This window comes from Triturus cristatus, chromosome 4_2 (assembly GCF_964204655.1).
Source record: "Triturus cristatus chromosome 4_2, aTriCri1.1, whole genome shotgun sequence".
In the NCBI taxonomy this organism is placed as follows: domain Eukaryota; kingdom Metazoa; phylum Chordata; class Amphibia; order Caudata; family Salamandridae; genus Triturus; species Triturus cristatus.
In genome coordinates, this window is record NC_140586.1 from 238,378,065 (window position 1) to 238,396,384 (window position 18,320).

General features: G+C 51.5%; 1 protein-coding gene across 2 annotated transcripts in view; it reads left to right on the plus strand.

Moving 5' to 3' along the window:
* SH3BP1 (SH3 domain binding protein 1) overlaps positions 1 to 18,320 on the plus strand; it is a 175,796-nt gene that overhangs the window by 113,056 nt on the left and 44,420 nt on the right. For both annotated transcript variants that reach the window (XM_085601373.1, XM_085601372.1), the window contains exons 8-13: positions 1,087 to 1,155; positions 1,554 to 1,644; positions 2,112 to 2,251; positions 3,668 to 3,779; positions 4,350 to 4,431; positions 13,459 to 13,539. In XM_085601373.1, the coding sequence (XP_085457499.1) occupies positions 1,087 to 1,155; positions 1,554 to 1,644; positions 2,112 to 2,251; positions 3,668 to 3,779; positions 4,350 to 4,431; positions 13,459 to 13,539 (575 nt within the window). The remainder of the gene's footprint in view (positions 1 to 1,086; positions 1,156 to 1,553; positions 1,645 to 2,111; positions 2,252 to 3,667; positions 3,780 to 4,349; positions 4,432 to 13,458; positions 13,540 to 18,320) is intronic.

The window sequence follows — 18,320 nt, forward strand, 5'->3', positions numbered from 1 at the left end:
AACCTATAAGGGGCAAGTAGTTATAAGTTTCAGCTCTTTTGGCATATGGAATACCACTTCTACATTTTTACAGCACATGTGATTCATCAGTTTATGCTAAAATAAATGTTCTTGTAAACAGCCCCTGTGTGTTTAACGGGAACACTGGGTCTATTGTGTACACTTCCAGGTACGTGTGTACCATTGACGTCTATCGAGGTGTGCCCAGTCCTAGCATTGTAAAGCAAAGTTCTGTTACTTTACTCCGAAAGGTGTTTGACTGTAGGCCCACCACATTGATGCTCACATCAATGCAAATGAGCCAAACTAGTGTGCAAGTTTAACCCCTTCGTTCTCTGGCTGACTCACTAATTTGCCTGTCATTGCTTTCTTTGTTTATTTGGTCATACAAGATTGTGCACATTTCCCCTCTGGAGGTCACCCAAATTTATTTTTGGTCAAAAAATGTCTTTTTCCCCCTGTGATAACCTTGCTCCCTGATAGCCTTTAGCCATTACTACTGGGATGAAGGACTTAGGCAGGGCTCTGCCTTCGCATCAGCTCTGACGTCAGGACATGAAGATGTTAATAATGATGGTGATAATGTTGGGACCATTCTATGATCACAAGGCTGGATGGAAGGAAGGATGGATGGGCAGATGAACGTACAGGCTAAGTCTCTGATGATCCTATTGATGATGCGGGTAATCTTGACATTGGTTGGGAAGCTAATGATGCTGGGAGGCTGCTGTCCACGCCCTAGTGATGCTGGCAGCAGGAATGGTCACAAAAGGCCTATGACATTGATCTTGGTGAAGGGGTGAGCATTGACCAATTCAGGAGATGGTGCCCATTGAGACGCTCATATTGGTGTTATATCTGTGGTGTCGCCGATGACGAAGATGGCAGTAATGCCCAAGATAACTGCGTGATTGACTATATTTGTTGTTCTGATGGTGGGTTTGATAGTAACAGGCAGGCTAGTACTTCAATAGGTAACCATAGCGATTGTAACGATGAAGCTTCTGAGAATGATGATGAAGCTTATACCAGTGGCATCGCTGATACTGAAGCTGCTCTCTCCCTGACCCTCTTTCACCTTTGTAGGATGAGTACCTGGCTGATCTCTACCACTTCGCCACCAAGGAAGATGACTATGCAAAGTACTTTGTTAACGTAAGTTCCAGTGTTCACATCTTACTGTGTTTGGAAGACAGCCTCATGCCAGGTCCTCATGAACACGGTCTCCTATCCTGAATTTTTCACCTATAAATCATTGCTTTCGGGTGTGTTTGTGTAATTGGGTGAATAGAAGCAAAACAAGGGTACAAAACCCAGAATACATTATGTTATTACCCAAAGGTCCAAAACTGGCAACAGGGTCCTTAATGATCTGGAGGATGGGGGTCACCCTCTACCATGTGGTCCCTAATACCAATGTTGTCTATTCTATGCGATCAATATTCTTGCTCCTGGTTTATTTGTACCCTCATTGCCTGTGGTGTGTTGTGTTTAATGTTATCTCTGAGAAGCATGTGAGACAGATCAAGCTCTTGTGTGTCTGTGTCTCACAGCTCCTGGATATCCAAGCAGAGTACCACCGGAGGTCCCTGAACTCACTGGACCGCGTCCTGACCGAGCTGAAGGAGAGCCACAGCATGTCAGGTGAAGCCCACTTCCCTCTCAAGAAGATAGGGGCCCTCTATTGTAATTTTGCTCTTCCTCACCTGTGGGGAGGTAGCTAACTTATTTGCTTGACCTGATGTTCTGCTGTGACTCTGTTATTTGGCCATCTGATGCCGCCATCCTGACAGGAATGTGGTAGACGGTTCCATCTGTTTGATAAGCCACTTAAGTAGATGCAAGAGGGTAATGGGGTAGAGTTTTAATGGGTGTTGGTATGGAGTGTGGTCTTACACAACCCCACCATACACAACCCCAAATAGATTCTCCTATCTCATGCTTTCCAAGTATTGTTCCCGTAATCACAGTTTCACTTCAAACCAGCATAACCTTCTCTAGCTCCTCCTTACCTTTAGTTTGTCATTTCAGCCCCTCCACTGAGACAACAATGCACTGTCTAGGCCTCACTGCACATCTCATTCCTGTACGGTTGCGCTTTCTCGTTTCAGACTCCCTGATGAAGGACAGTTCTCTGTCTGGGGTGTACGGCGTAGATCTGGAAACCCACTTGGAAAAGTTCAGCAGGGAAATTGCCCTGCCCTTGGAAGCTTGTGTGATGATGCTTCTCAGCAAGGGCATGAACGAAGAAGTGAGTATGAATGCTGTTAGAAGAACAAGTCTGCTGACTGACTCTTCCCACTGTCTCTCCGCCAGATCCCCAGACCTTTTCCAAACTACTAGCAACTCTCCATGCTAGATCCCCAAGCATTCGCAGGCAGCAGTCAACCCATGGTCCTTTTCACTAGATCCCGAGGTATTCCCAGGACAGACCTTCACAAAAAAATAATTCTCTTTTATACCCGATCCCCAGACATGCCCACGGTGACTGTCATTTATTGCCATGAATCCAGTGCTTTATTTATACCGGTGTTTGTCAGTGCTTGGCACCCACACTTAATTCTTCACACCAGCACTATTTTATGACAGTCCACCACATGGTGGCCCCGTGGGCCTATTTTCTAGTGTAGCACTGCCAAATGCACTACAAATAGTAATAGCAGTGCATCCACAGGCCATTGCCACTGGCATTATGAAGCACTTGCCGCAGCAGCAGGTGATGCAAGTTGCAGTTGCATCCTTAGCGATACCTTGGGTCCCGGCATTATTGTGTTTTAGAAATTAATCACTGCATGAATCACTCGCACAGGGTCCCAGCCGGTCCTGCAGACTCACCCTGCTCACATGCCCACTGTATTTCTAACCAGATCGCCATTCATTCATTGATGGAGGCCTTCCTATATAAATCTATGCGATTATAAATGATCTACAGATGACTACATTTAAGAAGAAATGTTTATGAACAAATTAAAAATAATGTATATTATATTGTACTGACAGTTAAAAAGACATTACTAAGAGTATGAGAACGAAGAAAATAATTTACAAAACCATCATAATACTTACCCCCACCCTAACCCAGTCCTAAACCTTTACTCTGTACTAACCTGAGACCTAACACTTATGTTTAGCATGATCTTACACACAAGCCTAACCATGACCATCTCCTTACACCTAATCATAACCATAACACTGTCCCAAAGCCCAACCACAACCCTAACTCGAACCCTAAATCTAACTCAATCCCCAATCCTATCATAATTTTATCACAACCCTTACACGGTTCAAATCCTAACTCTTTAAGCCGCTCCCTCCCATATCAAACCTTACAACTAAAACGAAGAAACAATGACAATTGATTTTCTTCATAATTACTCTTCATGTTCGCTTTCTTCATTTTATTTTCTCAATGATGGGTTCACTCATAGATCTTTAATTTTTCATAATATCTACAATCTTCACAAAGTATCCCGATCATTCCACAAAAAAAGGCATGCATCTATCCTCAATTAATTGGTCCTGATCCCTGAGTAGATCTAGCAGAGAAACCTTCTCACTACCTACTACTCCTCCGCTGATCCCTGATGGCAGGGTAGTAATAGGGTGTCCTTCAAGTTCCACTGCGTCCTGATTGAAAACCTTCTCAGCCAATGGTCTTCTTCCACAGGGCCTCTTCAGACTCGCAGCGGGAGCCTCCACCCTTCGGAAGCTGAAGATGAGTCTGGCTGGCGGATCTGGTGACTTGGAGGAGTTCTACACAGAGCCACACGCCGTGGCTGGTACGTCTACATAAAACATTTTTTTCAATGACATTTTGTAGTACAATAAACATCATTCACAGCCTTATGCACCTACAGCCAAAACGAAATGCTCTTACATAATGAGAGTCAACACACACAATTTCTACGAAGTTACAACTAGAGTTTTGTAAAGTTACTCCTGGCAATTATGGGAATTTTACAAAGTAGGCCAAAAATCTCAGAAAAAAATTTGATGCGAAAAAAAATCCAACTAATCTGAGGGGAAAACTGGAAAATTATTTTTGTACAAACAATCTCCAGTTTTACTAAGGAAATTTCACCTACTAGCAACGTTGTTTAAAGTTTACAAACCTACCAAATGTATTTATTTATTTTTGAGCATCATGGTAATGACAATAGTCACGCGTTCCAGGTTGCATTTCTTGGACCTATATTGGATGTCCCCAACTGGGCAAATCACCTGTGCCTATTTAACGAAAGCCAGTCTGAGATGATATCTTTAATACCATTAAAGATGCCAACCCATTCCTTGCACTGACCCTTTTCCATCATAAGCCTTGTGAGACAACCTCTTTGCTTTTCTTCCAGGGGCTCTGAAATGTTACTTGAGGGAGCTCCCCGAACCTCTGATGACCTTTGAACTCTACGAGGATTGGATGAAGGCAGCCAGGTGAGATGGCACAACTGATGGCAAAATACATGGCGGGTCCGATTGAGATCTTTGAAACACAGGCAGGAAAGACCTTGTCAAGTAAGAAGCAAGTGATCACTCCATGACCCACTTTGTGAAAGGCCTTTATTATGAGTCAGGTAGAGTCAAATCACCTAATGAGATTTTGGCTCGACTGATTCCAAGATGGTCAGTTTTTACACATATGGTTTTTCTGAGTGTGAGATAACCATACCTGATTTTATTGTGCAGTAATTTTGCATGGTAAAATCGCAAGAGGTTTTGGCTGCTTCTGTAATACAATGCTCCCTTTGCCAGAAAATACCTTTTCCTCACCTCTCCTATTCCTCCTACACCCTCCCACACTTCTCACCCCATTAAAGGTCGCCTACGGTCATTTCATAGATTACATTCAGAACAGTAAAAGCAAAATTATCTGCAAACACCGGAAAAACACTGCCCTGGTGATATATTTCAGTGCAAAATGTGTAAATCTTGATAATGACAAATTTTTATGAGTCTTAAAACATTGGTTAAAGTCAACCGGAAGCACAAACTCTGAAAACAGGAAACCATGTTAATGAAACATACCAACCACTAAATGTCAAATGGTCACACCGCGAAAAAACATAGCTTCATAAATGTGTTTTCAGAGCTTTTCAAACAAAAAGTTGAGCAAAGGAAGGGGATGTGGCTTGCACTGTGTGAACAGATCTGTGGATAATTATCTGGGGATAGCTGCCTTACGTGGGGCAGGATAGGCTAGTGTGGCTAGCGGGGATGTGAGAATCTGGAGCCTAGCCGCTTCCAGGTTGCTTCTGCTGCCAACAGATTGCGCTGTGTGCCACATTACCAAATCTACATGTAAAGCAAATAGGAGCGTGTCACCAGCCATATGGATTTTGATGGGGTGAATATTCTATATGAGAGTTGGAACAGCTGGGGGCACTAGGTGGCGCACTTACAAGATGGTCGCAAGTAGGTGAAGCTCCTGCCGCCCTGTGCCATTATCCTGACAATTATCCTGCCAACTGGGTTAACTAACCACGTTAGACACCGCCAGCCGTGAAACCTAGGCTGTCTGCCACCCCACAGCGAAGCTCGAAGAAAACTGCCGCCTGCTGCCCCAGTTATGCAGCGCTCTAGCTGGATCCGGTGAGGGAGGCGGAGTGGGTGGTGAGCCGCAATCGGCTGCGGTGGGTACTCGACTAGGTCACGCTGGTCGAGATCTCCGTGGAAGAGGCGGGACGGCGACTGGCTTCTCCTGCATGGTGGCGGGTACCAGCTGAAGCAGTGTAAGGCAGGAGTGCCCATCTGTGACCTGCCAGAGACGCTATGGTCTGTGAGGTCGGATCAGCAGAGCGGTGAGTGCGGGGAAGACACAGGAGCGGCCGCAGCCTGCTGGCGGCGTTGCAGAGCGCGCACTTTCACGGCGCTACTGTGGGGCGGACCTGCTGAGAGATCCCCGGGGTGCCGTCTGATATTCCTGTAGGGCCGCCAGGAGCGCCTCTGCATGGGAACTGGCTGATTGCCTGACGGGGCCTCCTGGATGAGCTACGAAGGCCCGATCTAAGTGCACTGGCGAGGCCAAGGGGTGCAGCGGGGCGGCCTGGGGAGTGAGGCGGGCCTCTCTGTGTGCTGCAGTGGAGCGGCGGGCCCTGCGGAGGTCAGTGAGGAAGACTGTGGGGCAGTGAACTGCCCTAATACCCGCAGCAGCGACGCGGGGGCCTAGGACTTGAGGGGCCTGCAGCCTGAGGCCTGGTCAGCGGACAGACAGGGCACGAACAGTTGGGTGAGCGGCTGCGGAGGAGGGGGGGCCGTCCTGATGCTGTGACGAGGAGAGCACCTGGGCCTGCAGCGTACCCCGGAGGTGCCGGCGCATAGCGGTAGTGCCTGAGGCCGTTCGCATCCAGCGTGGGGCTGAGAAGGCGGGAGAGACGCGGACCAGGCCGCGGGTGTTGGCGGCGGCGGGCCATTGGGGGCTCTTTGCGTAGGGAGCATCCCCACTGGCGAAAACTGTGTGGAGGGCCCTGACATTGTTGGGACTGGAGTGCCTCCTGGGCCGTGTTGCTGTCTGTACCGAGCCTGTAACGGCGGGGGGGGGGGTGCCCCTCAGTTGGTGGTGGCCCAGGAGCAGCGGCTGTAGGCAGCGGCGGCGAACAATCACCAGAACTGATCGGCGCAGGACATAGACGTAAAGGTGGGGGAGAGGTGCCCGGCGGGGGATCCTGGTGCATCGCGGGGACGGAGAGAGGCGGTCCTGGTGGCCCCCGGAGCCTGGGAGTAGCAGAAAGCCGGTGTCTCCTGGACGCTCTCGGGAGGGTCCTTGCTCTCCCCCCTCCCTCCTCCCCACACTAGTGGAGGGAATGTGATGTCAACTCTCCCATACTACGGTGGAACAGGGGCCTGGGCTCGGGTCGCCCGTCTGGTGCCGGGGTTGCCAGCGGATGCCTTCAGCACAGCAGCTGTTCATGGGCCGGCTGCGGAATAAGTAGAACGAGGGCCAGCCACAAGCGGACGGCCTGGGTCCCGTACCGGGACGCCACGATAGAGGTGTGGAGCCTCAGGCAGCGGCACTTGCGGCAAAAATGGACACAGTGCTAGCGGCAGTGGAACGGATTGGCTCCACCTTGGAGCAGACAAGGGCCTCCTTGGAGTCCCGGATTAACAAAGTTATGGTGGACTTCACCCTTCTCCATGCGGACCACCGCAAGGAGGCGGAATCAGTTGCCCAACAATGCCAAACGCTCCAGGATGTCCAGCCTGTGGTGAGCAATCATACTATAGCCCTGCAAGACCTGATTGACTGCATCCATGCCTTGGAGGATCGTGCCGAGGATGCGGAAGGTCGCTCCCGGTACACCAATGTTCGAGTGGTGGGACTATCGGAGGGCGAGGAGGGACGGAACCCGGAACAGTATGTCGAGGGGTGGCTCCGGGACATACTCCCCCCCCCCCCCCCCCCCCCGGGGGTGCTCTCCCCGCAGTTCGTAGTGGAGCTGGCACACAGGGTCCCGGTGCGGAAGCCAAAGCCGGGGGCTCGTCCCCGTCCCTTCCTTTTCAGACTCCTCAATTACCGAGACAGGGACAGGGACGTGGTGCTTCGCGAGACCAGGAAGTTGGGCACCATCACAGTGGGAAGTGGGCAGGTGATGTTCTTTCCGGACTACACGGCGACAGTGCAGAAGCGGAGGAGCAGCTATCTGGCGGTGAAGCGCCAGCTGCGCGACCTGGAGATCCCATATTCCCTGCTGTTCCCGTCGCGTCTCAGGGTGGTCAAGAAGGAGGGAACTCATTTCTTCGACGCCCCGTCAGATGTCTGGGTCTGGCTGGAGGAGACTGGGCAGTGCGGAGGACAGGGGCCCCCAGACCCGGGTGTTGGTGGCCGACAGGAGAGGAGACCACGGCGGCGACGGAGGGAGTCCCGCAGGGATGCAGGGTCGGGCCCCGCTGTGGGGCCCAGTCCGGAGAGGATGCGGTTGGAGCGTCAGGGAGCCCTGGAGGCAGTGGCAACCCTTGGGTCTACGAGCAGCCAGGTCGAAGCGGAAGTTGATGGACATAGCGAACCCAAGACCAGCAGATCGTCTTCCCCGTCCAACATGCTCTCAGAAGATCAACTTATGCCGCTGGTGACACCCCAGACTGCCAACCAGATCGTGTGAGCCAAGAGCAGTGAGGTGGCGGCGCCCGCTGGCACGCATGTCAACATGAGATGAACAATGTATCATGGTGACTGATTACTTACAGGTTCCCATGTATGCTGTGGTGCAGTGCTGTGTGCTGGCGCAGTTAAGTTCGCTAGGTCACCTCATGCGAGCGGGGTGGTGGGAAGCCCTGCTCGGGGGGGGCTCATGCGCTACGCGGGGTCTGCGACAGGTGGTGTAGATGGACACAGTTAGGCTACTCGCACATGCTCAGTTAAACCCGCATCACAGAAGGCACAGAATGCAGGGGTAATGCGGCAAGGGCGCAGTTTACATCAGCTATAGCCACACCGCGCACCCGTTAGCCATTACCTGGCTTAGTTTCACTCCATAAGCGTTTAGCTTGCAGTTTGGATGAATGCCCATTCGGGGATTTGCCCTAGTAGTTGCACAGTTCTTGATTTCCACTACGTGTGCTCGGCAGCACACAAGTTCTTCCGTTCTGTTCTTTGTTGCAGCAAACCGGCATGACACCTAGAGCCTTTGCTCCCCCCCCCCCCCCCCCGACCTATCGGACCCCGGCCCCATCGCCCATGCAGCCCTTAATTGCTTTAGATGGCCACCACCAACGTAATCACATGGAACATACGGGGTATGCACACGCCAGCGCCATAGCCCTCCTCCGAGAGACTCACATGACACAGCCTGAAATTGACCGACTGCGTGCCCATTGGAGGGGTCAGCTCTTTGGGACCACATACTCCGCACACGCCCGAGGCACATTGATCTGGGTGAGGGCGGGCACACCGTTTACATGCACTGATGCAGTAGTTGACCCGGCAGGGCGATACACCTTAGCTCGCGGGAGGCTTAATGGCCAACACATATTATTAGGCTCCTTACGCGCCAACGTCGAGCAACCGTCATTTCTTGTCCACTTGTCCACGGTGTTGGCACCATATGCGGGTCTTCCCTGGCTACTGGGCGGGTACTTCAACTCAGTCCTTGACACACACCTCGATAGGTCCTTTCCGCCCCTCCTCAACACACAGGCGGTTTCGAACGCGCGGACCCTCACTGACTGGATGTCGCACTTGGCATTATTCGATATGTGGCGCAGCTTGCATCCCAATGACCGCATCTACTCGTACTACTCGGCGGTGCACGACCTTCACGTGCGTCTCGACAGGGTGGTGGGATCTCATTCTCTGATCCCCCTGATAGACCAGGCAGAATATCTGGGTCGGACCCACTCTGACCATAACCCTCTCAGACTGCGTCTCAGATGGGACCCCGGCCGCCCCCCAGTCCCCACGTGGCGCCTCCAAAACTGCCCTGGAGGATGCAGACTTTCGTGCATCCCTAGGCACAACGATCGAGCAGTTATTTGAACTGAACGAGGGTACAACGAGCAGTGAACTGACAGAGTGGGACGCCCATAAGTCCACTATCAGGGGGCATTGTCTGGACGCGACGTGGAACATTCGCAAGCGGCTTGCACCGTCGCTCGCTAGCCTAGAATCTCGCCTACTCTCGTGCGAACAACATGGCGAGGGCGGAGGTCGAGATCCGGCCCGGCTGGCGCGGCTTCGGGCGTGCCATGCTGAGCTGCTGGAGCGCTTGCGTTGTCACAACTATGCGGCTCACTCGTCCCAAATCCATGCCACGTCAGACAGGGCGGGGCGATTGCTGGCCTAGCTGCTCAGACAGGAGGCTGCTCATGCTCCGATAGATGCCATTCGCGGGCCCGATGGGTCGCTCGTGTACACGCAGTGGGAGATTCATCAGGCGATGATGGAACATTACGCGACCTTGTACCGTTCGGCGGGATGCCGGCAGGCGCAGGACCTGAATCGGTTCCTGGAGGCTGCCTGTCTGCCCACGGTCCCAGGTGAGCATCGGGAGTCGCTAGAGTGCCCCCTCACTGTGGAAGAGATAGGATAGGCGGTCACCTCCTTGGCCTCTGGGAGGGCGCCGAGACCTGATGGGCTCCCAGCAGAGTATTACAAGACCTATTGGGAGTCACTAGTACCCAAACTACACGCTCTCTATTCTGCTGCCCTCGAAGAACGTACCTTGCCCGCTTCCATGCGAGAGGCCTATCTGGTATCTCTGCTCAAGCCCGGACGGGATCCCACCAATCTGGGGTCATACCGCCCCCTTGCTCTGCTCAATGCAGACTACAAAATCTTGGCCAAGGTGCTGGCGGAGCATCTGGCGCCAACGGTGCTGGTGTTGGTATACGGCGACCAAAATGGTTTTGTGCCCAAGCGCAGCACCTCCCTAAATTTGCGGCGGTTTTTCCGAGTGGCTACTGACAGTGTGCAGCAATGGCCCAGGGCGGGCTGCCTGGTTCTGGATCTTGAAAAGGCCTTCGACTGTCTGCAGTGGGGATACCTGGTGGCGGCATTGTCGCACTACGGGTCGGGCCTCGGGTTCCTCCAGATGGCAGCCCTGCTTTACAAGGACCCCACAGTGAGGGTGAGAACCGGGCCGTACATCTCCGACGCCATCCCAATATGCCGAGGCACCAGACAGGGGTGCCCGCTCTCACCCCTCCTGTTTGCGCTAGCAATAGAGCCCCTAGCCGCCACGCTTCGCAGGGTGCTGACTGACGGCATCCCTCTGGGCGACGCATCAGGTATCGCTTTATGTGGATGACCTTCTGGTCTTCGTCAGAGATGTGGCTCATATCCCGGCTGAATTGGAGCGCATTCTACTCGACTTCGCTGCTCTCTCAGGCCTCCGGGTGAATGCTGCTAAGTCCTGCCTATACGCGTTTCGAGCCGACACTCAAGACCCAAACTATCATCTTGGGGTCGTGCAGGTCCAATGGAGGCCGGATACCTTCCGTTACCTGGGTATCCAGATATATCGTCAGCCGGCGGATCTCATGGAAGGCAATCTGGGCAGGGCCGTGGCAGCAGTCAAGACTCAGATGCGGTTTTGGGGTACCCTCCCCCTCACGGGGCGAGTCGCCTTAATCAAAATGGTGATCTTACCCCGACTCCTGTACTACTTCGCCAACCTACCCATTTATATACCGGCCTCCTTCTTCGCAGCCCTTGCGCGGTCACTTCGGGACTTCATATGGGGTAATGCACGCCACAGATGTGCGTTGCCCAAGCTGTACCACCCCACCGACCAGGGGGGACTTGCAATGCCGTGCTTTGAGCATTATTACCTGGCTGCACAGTTACAATGGATAGTCCGGTGGTTGGCAGACAGAGGGCGCGATGATACTGCGACTGCTGCACCCCCCTTCCCTTTAGTTGACAACATCAAGCTATTCCACCCGGCCGCGAACGTGTCGAGGCCTGTGCCCCTCCTCGTGGTGGTGGCCTACAAATGCTACCGCCGTAACCTCTACCTCACCAGGGCCCGGACTCCTTACGCCCCAGCCATACCGCTTGAGGGTTCTCCTAGCGGGCAGGGGGTGCTTAGTGCTTCGGAACTTGTGGACTGGAGCGCGGTACACATACAAACGCTGGGGGATCTTTACCGGGAGGGTGCCCTCCTCTCGTTCGCCTCCCTAGCGGAGGAGACGGGGCTGGCTCCCGGCCACTTTCTTCGTCACCGGTCTTTGATAGCGACGCTCACGAGCCGTTGGGGAGATCTCAGGGAGGAACCGGAACAACACCTTACGATGCAATATCTCCATGTAATGGGACGGGGGAGGCATCGGGTTCGGTGGTTTGCTGCCTCCCTGCGTACACATGCGGCGGTCAGTCTGGTCCCGCTGCGTCGTAAGTGGGAGGCGGACTTGGCCCGGCCAATGGCCGACAAGGAATGGGACAGGGCGCTACAGGGCCCGACGAAGATTCCTAGGAACATGCGTTTCCGCTAAATACAATTCTTCATCTTACATAGAGCGTACCTCACGCCCAAATCCATCAACAGATACTTCCATCGTACAGATGCGGGCTGCCCTCGCTGTGCGGAGCTAGATGCCGGACTAATCCACATGTTTTGGAGCTGTCCCCCATTGTGTTCGTACTGGCAGACAGTGCGAGAGGCGCTCCGCGCGTGCACAGGTCGCAATATCCCGTTCGAATGGCCAGCCTACCTGTTACACCTCTTCCACAGAACTCCATCCATGAAAGTCACCTCTCGGTTTATCGACTTGGGGTTAGTCGTGGCAAAGCGGCTGCTCACTAAACGCTGGAAAGCAGCTGATTCACCACACGCACGGGCTTGGCGGGGTTCACTCCTGGTGTGGGCTAAGGCAGAGGGCACGGCTCTCTTGAGGGAAGAAACACTAGGCCTTAGGAAGATGCCCATAGCAACCCAGTGGGAGGCACTTTTGCAGACCATGATGCGATTAGGTGGGGATCCTGTAGCGATTTGTCAGGTGCGCGACGTGGGCGCTCCCCCAGGGGGGCCTGGCACCAGTCAACCCAGATGAGAGGCATGGCGTACTGTAGCGAGGGCATAGCTGACTAGGTGGGGCGCAAAAGCAAATGTGATATTGTCTGCAAAGCTGTTTGTATGAGGGGCACCGGGATGGGGGGATGGACTAAGGGACACGGATAGACGATACTAGAACACAGGTCGGACTTTGCTGCTGTTGTTGTTTTGGTTGGGCACTTGAAGTTCTGCCCCTGTTATTCCATGGTTTGCTAACTGTTTATGGAGACACACTGGGGGAGAGTGGGTGGAGTGCTAGCATTCTTCTATCGGGGTCGTCTCTCTGTGGTATGATACCAAAAGCTACTTTATAGTTACCGCCACAGTTGAGAGGCCTCCAATGTCGGCATGAGACAAGGAAGTGTATCCACTCCTCATCAATCAATGTACACTTGCCTGGGTAAATATCAACGGTACAAACACTAATGTAAGTTGTTCTGGCTTCAAAATGTACTGTAAGCTTCATTAAGCTTCAATAAACAGATTTATAAATAAAATGAGAGTTGGAACAGCTGATAACGTCTGCTTGAAGAATTGTCAATAGCAATATTGTGGGATATAAAAAAATACTGAGACAACAAGGGTGTTGGGTTTGATATTTTAGATTGTCAATTGTATCATTTTCAATAGAAATTGGTGAACGAGAAACAAACCGATAATGTTTTGGGAAGAAAGAGAGATGATGATGAAGACGAGGAGAGAGAAAGTGATAGACTTAGTGTTACAAAAGGGAGGGAAGACAGAGAGTAAAAAAGAAGGGTGATAGTGGAGACAATGATAAACTAATGATCATAATGTTAATACTCCCTTATCCTTTTAGTTAGTATTACAGGCCTGCTGTAAATATGTGTTGATATTAGTGAGTGGTCCACCTTTTACTGACCTGAGACTGATCTGCTAGTTCCTCACACCTCTGCATGCGCCCATTGATACACCTTAACCCTACCTTGATTCTCTCACCCCCTTTTCTATTCAGCATAAAGGAGCCTGAGGGGCGCTTGGAGAGTTTTAGGGCCGCCTTCAACAAGCTCCCAGAGAGGAACCAAAACAATCTACGGTAAGCAAATACAGAAGACATAGGTCAGTATGTTGTGGGTAGTATCTTCTCGAGAGTACCAAAACCAGGCTCATGAAAAAAGGAAGTTTATTCCAATTGTAATGTGCTAGTGTCATGGTCTTTACATTACATTGCATTTTGCTCTTTAATTGCTTTATAATTAGATATGGATGTTTAAAAATGTGTTATCTCCTTGTTACGAATCATCTATGAATAGAACTCTTCCTTAAACAGCTGTACACAAACACCATTTTGTCCCTGAAGCTAACATAACCTATAATTTATTATTTAATGTTTCTTAACTCACTCTCTTCTAATTTACTTCCAAATGTTTCTTTCCTAACCACGTTATTTTGCACTCAACCTTCCCTTTATTTGATCTTGGGTTTTAACCACACATATCTTTCAAACAAATTCACATTTTTTATTCAATGCATAAATGTGTTAAAAAATTCATAAATCAATACCAAATATCCACAAGTTTTGCAAAGTGCTATATGTCACAGTTCTAAATGGCATAGCAGCATCACATTTATGTTAATCTAATGTCACCACATCACACCCATTGAGTATAGTGATCACCAACATCTTTGTGTCTTAGGGTATCAGAACGTAGCCCACTCTCCCAGGATTTTTCAGGGCAGATTCCAGTCACAGGCAAAGTGAGACGAGACCTGACCTGATGGGTGAGGGTGAACAACCTGTTGAGAAGCCAGTCTCACGGGGTGGGGTGCATGTTTGGGTCTGTGCCTGGCTCAGGGATTTTGGTCTCTTGCTCAGAGCTAAGAGTCTACCAATTAAAGGTAGCTGGAAGCTGTCTGTTGAGCACTAAAAGTGTTTTCTCGCCACATCAATGTGAAAGTATTGTTGGTGAAGGTACACAATAGGACGATGAAATGATATGTCAACAAACGGGGACACCAGATCTCACTCCTTAGCAAGGATATCCGACAACATTTTTTCATAGGCAGAGAAGAGAATCTCTTTGATTTTTGTGATTCATGTCCAGGGTATTTCCAAATCCTTCACAGGCTACCTGAGCAGGGACATTTTCCGTCTTCGGTGAATTTTTGCTGCCTTCCAAAGATCTTTTCACCGATAGTTGAGCATTGGGGTCGTCCTGCAATAGACTCATTTGCTTCCAGTCAGAATGCACACGTGGAGAAATTCTGTTTGAGGGGATGGAGGAATAGGCCTCGGCAGTGGATGCTCTTTCTTGCTGATGGCCTCAAGGTCTCCTATGTGCATTTCCTCCTTTTCCTCTGATTCTCAGATTCCTAGTTAGAGTAAGGAGGCAGGAAGCTTAAGAGATCTTGATAGCACCAGAGTGGCCTCATTTGGAACGATTTCCTTTCCTAATATCCATGAAAGAGCCAGAGGAGGTGCTGTTTCCTATGGTTACCTCTCCTCTAGTTTTTCTGCAATTAGGGCAGGAGAATCTGGGAAGACCCAGACTAGTGACTTGAAACTTTAGAGGTTAGGAATGAGAAATAGAAGTTTTCCGGAAGAAATGGCTACAACTCTGCAAGTATGTCAGCTGAGACTCCTGAGGCACAGCCGGGAGTAGGGAACTGATTGCTTGCTTTTAAAAATTTAATTGTACTGTTACCTGATTTTACTTGCCGTCTCTGCACTATCCCCCTCGATCAGTAGACCGAACACAGCTGACGCGGGCAGGGATTCCCAGTTGCAGCAGCGTGATTGGCCGGTTGCCAGAGGCACGCCCACAACCATAGCCACGCCCCCTTTGCGTTATAACGCGCGCCGATCTCGAGCGCAGCGTTCTTACAGCTGAGACTCCTGAGGCACAGCCGGGAGTAGGGAACTGATTGCTTGCTTTTAAAAATTTCATTGTACTGTTACCTGATTTTACTTGCCGTCTCTGCACTATCCCCCTCGATCAGTAGACCGAACACAGCTGACGCGGGCAGGGATTCCCAGTTGCAGCAGCGTGATTGGCCGGTTGCCAGAGGCACGCCCACAACCATAGCCACGCCCCCTTTGCGTTATAACGCGCGCCGATCTCGAGCGCAGCGTTCTTACAGCTGAGACTCCTGAGGCACAGCCGGGAGTAGGGAACTGATTGCTTGCTTTTAAAAATTTCATTGTACTGTTACCTGATTTCACTTGCCGTCTCTGCACTATCCCCCTCGATCAGTAGACCGAACACAGCTGACGCGGGCAGGGATTCCCAGTTGCAGCAGCGTGATTGGCCGGTTGCCAGAGGCACGCCCACAACCATAGCCACGCCCCCTTTGCGTTATAACGCGCGCCGATCTCGAGCGCAGCGTTCTTACAGCTGAGACTCCTGAGGCACAGCCGGGAGTAGGGAACTGATTGCTTGCTTTTAAAAATGTCATTGTACTGTTACCTGATTTCACTTGCCGTCTCTGCACTATCCCCCTCGATCAGTAGACCGAACACAGCTGACGCGGGCAGGGATTCCCAGTTGCAGCAGCGTGATTGGCCGGTTGCCAGAGGCACGCCCACAACCATAGCCACGCCCCCTTTGCGTTATAACGCGCGCCGATCTCGAGCGCAGCGTTCTTACAGCTGAGACTCCTGAGGCACAGCCGGGAGTAGGGAACTGATTGCTTGCTTTTAAAAATTTCATTGTACTGTTACCTGATTTCACTTGCCGTCTCTGCACTATCCCCCTCGATCAGTAGACCGAACACAGCTGACGCGGGCAGGGATTCCCAGTTGCAGCAGCGTGATTGGCCGGTTGCCAGAGGCACGCCCACAACCATAGCCACGCCCCCTTTGCGTTATAGCGCGCGCCGATCTCGAGCGCAGCGTTCTTACAGCTGAGACTCCTGAGGCACAGCCGGGAGTAGGGAACTGATTGCTTGCTTTTAAAAATTTCATTGTACTGTTACCTGATTTCACTTGCCGTCTCTGCACTATTCCCCTCGATCAGTAGACCGAACACAGCTGACGCGGGCAGGGATTCCCAGTTGCAGCAGCGTGATTGGCCGGTTGCCAGAGGCACGCCCACAACCATAGCCACGCCCCCTTTGTGTTATAACGTGCGCCGATCTCGAGCGCAGCGTTCTTACAGCTGAGACTCCTGAGGCACAGCTGGGAGTAGGGAACTGATTGCTTGCTTTTAAAAATTTCATTGTACTGTTACCTGATTTCACTTGCCGTCTCTGCACTATCCCCCTCGATCAGTAGACCGAACACAGCTGACGCGGGCAGGGATTCCCAGTTGCAGCAGCGGGATTGGCCGGTTGCCAGAGGCACGCCCACAACCATAGCCACGCCCCCATTGTTCCTATTTTCCACCACTATAAAGCATGTGTCCTTACCGGAAGCGCAGCGGACGAGCGCAGCGGGCGCGCCGACAGCGCGCCAAAGGCGCGCCAAAGGTAAGCCCGTCTGCGCCCGTCCGCGCACGAACGGGCTCAGGGCCAGAACCTATGCCGGGCGTGGACACCGATAGGGTGAGCTATTCGCGTCGTGCCTTACTAAGTCTTAGACCTACAAAGAACGCACAGTGTAATTATGTACACGAATCAGATGGACATTTTATAAATTGTGTACTCTGCCACCCGGTCAACTTGCAACTGACTCAGGCACCTATTTCACACTCTGGCCTGAAATTAGCAGAATTGAACTGTAGGTCTCTCCCCATGCACGCCCTGCTTATTAACCACCTGCTCGTGGACCATGAGCTAGACATCCTGTTTCTTACGGAAACTTGGCTCACAACACACTCTGACTCGGATGTGGTCTTGGCTCTGGCCCCGGGTTTTCTTATCCAGTCCCAAGTACGTCCCTCTGGTAGAGGGGGCGGACTGGCCATTTTGCACAGAGATTATTTCTCTTGCAGAATTAGCGATGCTCATTTCACAGACTCAGAGAGCTGCCATTTTACCATCCATCTGGCCCCGACAACCTCTCTGGCAGGTCTTCTGGTGTATCGCCCCCCCGGCCATTCTGGTCCCTTTGCTAGCGCCCTACTAGAATCTATCTCAGCACTTGCCCACTCTTCACCTAACTTTACTGTGCTAGGGGACCTCAATATTCACTTTGATGATCCCCTAGACACAGGGGCTGCTGATCTGATACTAGACTTGGCTGCTTACGGCCTCCAACTGGCCAATACCGGAGCCACCCATATCAAGGGCCACCTGCTAGACCCAGTTTTTACAAATGTTCGCACCCTCCAGGCCAAGCCTTCTTGCCCCCTCCCTTGGACTGACCATTTTTTGGTTCCTCTTTTCTGGCCAGGAGAATTCAGGAAGCCCCACAAGCCCGTTACGTACACCCAGGACAGGGCATGGTCCAGACTCTCAACTGAGGACTGGGCCAGAGCTCTGGAATCGACGACCCCCGCCCCCTCGGGGACATTGTCGTAGCTGATAGCAATCTTAGGAAGTGGATTTCCGACTCACTCGACTCTATCATACCTATAAAAACCCGTGAAGACAAGAGCGGAAAGACAGGCTCGGCCCCCTGGTTTAGCCTGGAACTCAGAGCCCTCCGCAAGGAATGTAAAAAAGCGGAGCGACTGTGGAGGAAGGACTGGCTCCACTCTAGTAAAGACTCCTACCGGAGGACTGTGAGAGCATACAAATCTGCTTTGAAACTTTCTAAGGCCTCTTACTATGACGATAGGATAAAAAATGCCACAAACCCCGCAAGAGAATCCTATCTCATCGTCAAAGAACTCCTAAAGATACCACAACCCCCTTCATTGACCAGGGCCCTACCGGACAGGATTAATGAACTTGCAAAATACTTTGACTCTAAAGTCTCCCACATTTTAACTTCAC